Source organism: Euleptes europaea, chromosome 6, assembly GCF_029931775.1.
Source record: "Euleptes europaea isolate rEulEur1 chromosome 6, rEulEur1.hap1, whole genome shotgun sequence".
Classification (NCBI taxonomy): Eukaryota; Metazoa; Chordata; class Lepidosauria; order Squamata; family Sphaerodactylidae; genus Euleptes; species Euleptes europaea.
Window position 1 is genome coordinate 104260247 of NC_079317.1, and position 8531 is coordinate 104268777.

Genomic DNA, 8531 nt, shown 5'->3' on the forward strand with positions numbered 1-8531 from the left:
ATTCCATAAATGAAAAGCCACAACAAAGAAAATTCTTGGTGTCACCTTTGTTTCTAAGGCACATAGATTTGGGCCTTCCAAGTGGATACTAATTCTCAGGCAGGCTCATAGACGACCCTCTAGGTCTACTGGAGACTTTAAAGGTAAGAATTTGCACTTCCAACTGTGCCCTGAAACAAATTGAAAGTAGAGGTCTTTCAACACTGCCAAGATTTTTTCCTTAATACTGGGGCTTACGAGCTGTCTTGCTATTGTATTTTGACCAAATGAATTTTTCTGGACCATCTTCAAGAAAGCCTTACACAGAGTGCATTGTAGTAATCTCATCTGGGTATAACTGGAATATAGATAACGGAAGACAGAACACATTTTTCACTAGGCCTACCAACCACAGCTAGTTAAAGGTGCTACATTCTACAAATGAGGTATGGCTATACATTTGTAGACACGGATCTACTAGCAACTACAAGCTGCAAGCCTGCTGTTTTTGGACAACAGCAACCTGCCCAAGGTCTTTTATGCAAGGCTGTTTCACTCACAGTCACCTCCGATGACTTCAGGTCTTTTTTGGATTATGCATGCCGTTTCTGACCATCACAGGTCGTCTCGCTCTTCCCCTGCATTTCCCCACGTTTTCAAATTCGAGATAAAACAAGTCCCTCAAAATGTCGGCAAATTGTGGGGAAATGCAAGGCAACCTCTGATGGTCAGAAACAGCATGCATAATCCAAACAAAGATCTGAAGTTGTCGGAGGGGTGGCTGTGAGTGAAACAGCCATGCATAAAAGACCCAAAACAGATTGAATCCTAACATGCTCCTCTCTCCGTAGCTTTTAGTGCATCTGCCCAATGTTCACTGAAATGTTTGTTTCCTACCTCAGCCCGAAGCAGCCAATTAGTTTAACCCTCTCTGTCCATTCTGAGGTCTGTATTGGTCACTGCTTCTAACATATGACATTATTTTTCTAAATTACAGATCATATTTCATCAGTAAATCAAATCCTACCAAGAGAGAACAGGTACAGCATGGAAATGGATAAGCAAAATCATGGAAACGTGACAGAGTTTGTCCTCTTGGGATTAGTGGAAAATCCAAAAATAAAGCAATTGTGCTTTGTTATAGTGTTAATTATGTATTTAGTCACCATGGCTGGAAATCTTGGGATCATTATGTTAATCTGGATGGATCCTCAACTCCAGAGCCCCATGTATTTCTTCCTCAGCAATTTGTCTTTCTTAGATATTGGATATTCCTCAGCCATTGCCCCCAATATGCTGAAGAATTTTTTAGCAGAAAAGAAAACCATTTCTTACATAGGCTGTGCTACACAGATGTACTTCTTTGTCTTCTGTGCAAGTACAGAATGCATCCTCCTGGCTGCAATGGCATATGACCGGTATGAAGCTATCTGTAATCCACTCATGTACATGGTTACTATGTCCTCCCAAAAGTGTATCCTGATGGTGGCTGGATCCTACTTCATTGGCTTTCTTAATGCAATGACACAAACAGTTTCCACCTTCACATTATCTTTCTGCAGTTCCAACATCATCAACCATTTCTTCTGTGATGTTCCCCCATTGTTAGCTCTTTCTTGCACTAACACAAGCCTCAATCAAATGGTGCTGTTTGTGTTTGCTACAGTCCTGGGCATATTCACTTCTGGAGAAATTTTGGTCTCATATACATTCATCCTGTCTGCAATCTTGCGGATTCGCTCACTTGAGGGAAAACAAAAGGCCTTTTCAACATGCGCCTCACACTTAATGGCTGTAACCATCTTCTATGGAACAACAGTCTTCATGTACTTACGTCCAAGTTCTAGCTACTCCCTGGACCAGGACAAGTGGGCCTCCGTGTTTTATACTGTGGTGATCCCCATGCTGAATCCCCTGATCTACAGTTTGAGGAACAAGGAAGTGAAAAACGTCTTGAGAAGAATTCAAACACGTGAGGTAGCTTTCTTGAGGGGCATGAGGAAGTTATAAATATTTGTCAATGGAAATCATTTTGTTGAATGTTACGAACTGATGTGCTGTTAAGTATGTTGAAGGCACTAGGAAACCGAGACACAGGAGACTGAAATGTATTTGCTTGTGTGCTATACTGCATCCAATATTCAAGTAATTGAACACATCTTCCAGGATAAATTAATATATAGAACAGAGTTGGGTTGATTGGTTCTTGTCCCGCGCCCGGGCAAGCCCCGGCAGCGGGACTACTCGGCGGCGCACTTACTGGGTGGGAAGGCCAGCTGGCCGTGGTTGGGGGGGTGGAACCGGCTGTTCCGCCGCCCGCGAAGCCCTCGGAGGGACAAACGGCCGGGCGGGGAGGGATAGAGGCCGGGCCCACGGGACGGATCCTCACAGTTCTTGTAGGTTATCCGGGCTGTGTAACCGTGTGTATCCGGGCTGTGTATCCGGGCTGTGTAACCGTGGTCTTGGTATTTTCTTTCCTGACGTTTCACCAGCAGCTGTGGCAGGCATCTTCAGAGGAGTAACACTGAAGGACAGTGTTACTCCTCTGAAGATGCCTGCTACAGCTGCTGGCGAAACGTCAGGAAAGAAAATACCAAGACCGCGGTTACACAGCCCGGATAACCTACAAGAACCAATGAACTCTGACCGTGAAAGCCTTCGACAATATTTAGAGTTGGGTTGGTTTTTTAAAAATCTTACCTTGCTGACTTTGTAAAACTCATGCTGTTCACATGAAGTTCATATAGAAGGTAACATTTCCTAAGAAAATAGCTATATTTGGGATTAGTGGAAGAAGATTACTGAATTGAGGGCACAACCCTCAAAATAGATTAAACACAATCCTTTTAAAATTATAATCTAGCTCTATTTGAACTGACACAAGACATGAAGATGTCTGCATTCCATACTAACATTTTTAGAGAACATGAAAAATATTGGCTTTAATCCTGCCATTCAACTCCACAAAGTTTGAAGCTTTATTCTAAACTATGAAGCCTTCCTCCAATTTAAGTGGCCCTTGGAAGGCTTGGAACTTTTCTGAGCAGAGGAAGACATTACAAGCCAGGAGCAAATATTGCAAATTATTGATAGAATAAGAGCCAGATTCTAATATTATCAGTAACTGCAGTCTGAATGTAAGGCTAGTCCTTGGAACCTTAACTAGTAAGAGGAGGAAGATAAGAGGTAGGCAGATGAAATGAGCTGGCTTCTACAGTCTTCTCAATAGTCTTAAAGGAAGTCCATCATGTTTCCTGTCACTAGCTCTTCTTTAATCAGTGTGGGTGCATCCTGTAGGGCAGAGGTTCGCAATCTTGTTGAATGTCTGGGCCCTTTTGGTGGAAAAAATACTCTTCCCTTCAAATGGCAAACTATATGCCACATTTATGGACTTGGAATGAGCATTTGATACCATACCCAGAAATAGGCACCTGCTAGATAAATTAACCCTTTGGCTCAATCAAGAGGATATTTTGGCAATCGAGCAGGCAGGCTTTAGGGAAGGGAGAGCAACGATAGAGCACTGCCTTGTCCTGCAACATTAGAGAAATATTCTAATAAGGGACAACCCTCTTTATATGTGGCATTCATTGATTTTAGGGCAGCATTTGATTCGATTTCCAGACCTTTACTCTGGGACAAGCTCGAAGCCTCAAATGTAGATAAAAGGCTCCTGTTGCTGCTGCGAACCCTACATGAACGGACAGCACTGAGAGTCAGGTGCAATAGAAGAGGACATCTTACCATCCCCATAAACACCTATAGAGGAGTTAGGCAGGGCTGTTTACTTGCCCCCCTGCTATTTGCCTATTATATAAATAACATAGTCAGTTCCTTGAACACACCAGATTTACATCCACCTAAACTAGCGGACAGGCATATTCATATTCTGCTCTATGCCGATGACACAGTACTTCTTTCAAGAACCCAGTTGGCCTAAGGAGGGCGCTAGTGAGAGTGGGAACGTTCTATGAGAAGGAACGCCTGTCAGGACTTCAGTATCTCGTTGCATACCAGTAATGGTAAACTTCACTCCAGACGTTGCAGCGAGTTAAAAGTTTTATTAAGAAAGCAAAACGAGTTCAGTAGGTCCATACAAACTTAAGGTCAGAATACAGATGGGGGAAATACTGGTCATCTTTATAGGGATCATACAATAGAATTGATTACACATAATGGCAGAACACAAAAGGATGAGGTGCAGCAGAGCTATCTTGAATGGGAAAGGATACAAGTTTACATTAGGGAAGTATTTGCCGGTGATTACCCATTAAGAGACATACTGGTGAAATTTACTAGTAAACGACTGGGCGATCTCTCGGGCTCCCAGGCAAAGTCCTGCGGCTCCAGCTAGCTCACAGCGGATGTCTATTGAAACACTAATGCCGAGCGAGTGAAAGAACAAGCCCGGGGGGGGGGGGGAAGAACACGGAGCTTGCTTATCCGGGGCCCAAATGGATGCCCTTGCTGACAACGCCTGACTATTAATTATGACAAAACAAAAGTAATGGCTTTTGGTAATCGCCCTAATTATAGGAGGTGGAGCATAGGTTGGAACAGGTAACCCAATTCAAATATCTTGGAACGACAATCCAGGCATCTGGCTCCAAGGTGGCCCATAATACCTATGTTGCCAATTTAGGGGAAAGATCAGCCCGTTCAATAATAAATTTTCTCCGGACCAAAGGGGCACACTATATTCCAGCAGCCCTTAAACATTTTCAGGCGAAAACTCTAGCACAAATGTTATATGGAACACAACTTGACTCTCCACCCTCATGTCTTATTCCCATGGAACGAGTGCAATCCAAGTTTCTTAGAGCTGCCCTGCAATTGCCAAGATGTGTATCAAATGCTATGATCCGTTTAGAAACTGGCATGATGATGGTGGAGGCAAGGGTTGTCTTGTCCTCGCTTTATCTCTGGCTGAAAATTAATTTCAACCCCAAGGGTCTTCTTCCACTGATTCTTTGTGATACCTTTAGGTCAAAGTGGATAATAGCCATTGAAAACAAAGTAAATAACCTGGGTTTTACCCCCCTAGCACTACTTCAGTTAGGGTGGGATCAAGCTAAGTCAACTATAAACCAAAGAGTTAAAGATATCGAGCAACAAGTAGATGTAGCAAGAGTGCCCCTATTTATGGCTCCCCCTCACTCCAAATTTATCCTTGCACCGGCAGCCTATCTCCGTTACTTAGAGATAAACAAATATAGGAGGGTGTCAGGTCCAGGCCATGAAGGCAGTTCATGGTTGCGCTCCCAGGTGTTGTTTTGCAGTTCTCTCCAAGGCCAGATTAGATCACCAGTCTGTGCCCCGTGTTTAGACTTCATAGATTCCTTCAGTCTGGGAACTGCCAAGTACTCCTTCCTGCCACTGGGAGGGGGGTTGCCAGGGTTACTGGTTATCTCTTATTGCTTTCTATATATGCCAACTGCTTTCCCTTAGCCCCTCACTGATAACATCTTGAATATGGCTTCTGTAACCTATCATGCTTAATCAATAAAACTGCTTTCGTCGACTTGCCGTCTGCTGGAATCTGTTTTTGGGTTTGCCGCAGGACTAGAGCTTACAGAGGGCTTTTATCTTGGCTAGGTGCGCAGCCTTACCCTCTGCTATGTTAGAGGGGAAATTCAAGAAGATACCCAGGGCAGAGAGACTATGCCCCTGCAAATCCGGGGATTTAGAAACCACTGAACATGTTCTCCTGAACTGTAACTATTACACTATACCCCGTTCTAAGTTTACTGAGCCCCTCATACTGAGAATGGGACCCGTCAGGGAAAGAGAAAAAATAGAAAAGCTCCTACAAGGAGATAATCCTTCAATCACCTCTCAGGTAGCAAAATTTTGTACGGCTGCAATGACAATTCGTTGCCACAGAATAGTCTCTTAGTCCAAATGGCAGATGTAACTTGGATGTTATTTTTTATTATTTTTTTTTTTTAAGTGACTTAAGACTCGGACTGTAAACCTTTGTTGGTAAGACCATTTTAGTCCATGTATCTTGTTTTATCTGGCCAAGGTCCGCAAATAAACTATCTATCTATCTATCTATCCAGAAATAGGCTGTGGGAAAAACTTGAACTCACTTATATTGATAGAAGATTACTCTGGCTAATTAAAAACCTGTACACCTCTTGTGTGGCCCAAGTATGCTGTGGCGAAAAGGGAGAACACTCGGAGAGTTTCTATTTGAATAGAGGAGTGAAACATGGTTGCCTTCTGGCCCCCTTACTTTTCAACTTATATTTAAACGGCCTTTCTATCAACCTCTCCTCAACAGATTACCATCCCCCTTATCTATCTTCAAAAGCTTTAAATCTGCTCTCATATGCAGATGATGCAGTACTTTTGTCTAGGTGGGTGGAAAAAGATTATTATCCCAATTTTCAACCTATTGCAAAACTGAAGGACTTAAAATTAACTATTCAAAATCTAAAGTTCTGATATTTTCCAAAACCGAGAGACATATTCCTGTGATTTGGAAAATCGATAACATCAACTTAGAGCTAGTCTTTAGTTTTTCATACTTGGGTGTGACTTTTAGTTCTAATTTAAGTTGGAAACCTCACATTAACTACATAACAAGGAAAATTAAACCTTTGGTGGCAGCAACTGAACTCTTTCTGTTTTATAAAGGTGGCAAATATATACCTGGGGGGTTCTATGCATTCAATATGAAAATCAGCCCTCGATAATTATATGGAAGCTCAGTCTGGATTCTAGACATCAAGGAGAATATTGATCTCCTATTGTGTCAATTTCTGCGGTGTATTACAGGAGCACTGAGATGTATAGCTGGAGTTAGCCTAAGATTAGAGTTAGGCCAAGGGTCTATAGAAGCCAGAGCATGGCTGCAAGCCTTTAAACATCGCCTAAAAATTATATTTGCAATGGTGAAGGATGGCCTTATCGATGAACTAAAACAAGATCACTACAGCACCTGTTGGATGCAAGAAATCGACAACAAATTACAACTATTTGGTTTGTCTAGGGATACCCTACAAAGCATCTGCAAGGTTTTTGTCCACCCCAGTGACATGTCTGGCCGAGAAGGTAATATTGGCCAACAGGCAGGTTAAAACAGATTTCCGTACCAGCCGCATCACCCTCTCTGACCTACAAGATTGCCTATTGATGATCCAAGCTACAGCTTCGTTGTCGCACCAAAACCTGACCCGTTTATTTTCAAACAACTTCATCCAGATGGTGACTAGTATGGGGGGAAATTCCAGAAATGTGAGGTCACAGGTGATGCCCAACCCAGCCAATGAGGTGGCCATCGCTGAGTGCACTAGCAATCCTCAAAATAAACCCCAAACCCAATTCCCCCAAGCAGCATTGGCTTGTACTTGCAGTGCACCCCCCACCTCCAGGGGTTCTTGCCATAGCGAAACTCCATTATAGTTGGCAAGGAAGGGCTGCCAGACCCACAGATCTACATTCATGCCCCTGGTGAGCCTGATCTGATGGAGTGGATGGGACGTCAAGGCTTTGGCCCTAGCTAATCATGCACAGAAAGCCCTCCCAGGGGACACCATCCTCCATGCAAAATTAAGATGCCCCACCAGGGACTGTAGCTGCTTCAGAGTACACTTCTTTTGGGCCTGGAACAAGGAAAGGAGGGCCTGCATGGCTAACTGCTTGTCCTCGGGGAGGTGGGATGTCCCTGCTACAGTATCTAATTCTATTCCCAAGTAAACCAGCTTGGTGGCAGGGCCTTCAGTTTTTTCCTGGGCCAGGTGGACACCGAGTTCACCGGCAAGAGTTTGGAATGTATGAAATAAGCCCAAGCATTCCTTGGTGCCAGCTGCGCCCAGAAATAAGAAGTCATCTAGGTAGTGGGGAACCGGGGGGAACCGGCCTTATCAATAACAGCCCACTCCAAGAAAGTGCTAAACGTTTTGCATGACGCACAGGGTACAGAGCACCCCATAGGAATGGCCTTATCAACATACCAGGAACCCAAAAGATGGAACCTAAGGAGACAGAAATCATTTGGGTGCACAGGCAGAAGCCTGAAGGACAATTGTATATCACATTTAGCCAATAAAGCACCGTGGCTTCACACCTGAGTTAATTTAACCGCACAGTTGAATGAGGCATACCAGACAGGGAAAGCTCAGGGGAGAGGGCCTCATTGACAGATGCCCCCCTTGGGATATGATAGGTGGTGGATGAGGCAGAACTCACCTGGGGCTTTCTTAGGGACCACTCCCAAAGGAAAGACCCAAAGATTGTGCAGTGGAGGTGAACTGAAAGGGCCCATCACCCTCCAGGCCAAGCGCTTCTTGGCTATTTTACTCACCACATTGTCAGGTAGTTCCTTGGCCAACTTTACTGGAATCCATGGCAACTCTGGGGCCTACAAACAGTATACTAAAGCCCATGGAAAACCCCTCCCCAAGAATTTTGCAGTTAGGGTATCTTGCCAGACACAGACTGTTACCGCACTAGGTATTCCCAGCGATGTATTAAGAGTTTGAAAATGTTATAAAAAACATCGCTTTAATAGGGTTTTTGGATGCCCCAGCTAAAAAAATGGCTGG

At 43.8% G+C, this 8531-nt stretch overlaps 1 protein-coding gene across 1 annotated transcript; it reads left to right on the forward strand.

Annotated features, from left to right (window-relative positions):
- Positions 1-1026: 1026 nt before the first annotated feature.
- Positions 1027-1989, forward strand: LOC130479632 (olfactory receptor 1019-like). Its single transcript, XM_056852027.1, has one exon. It carries the CDS (start codon positions 1027-1029, stop codon positions 1987-1989), a length of 963 nt encoding a protein of 320 aa, XP_056708005.1.
- Positions 1990-8531: the final 6542 nt, after the last annotated feature.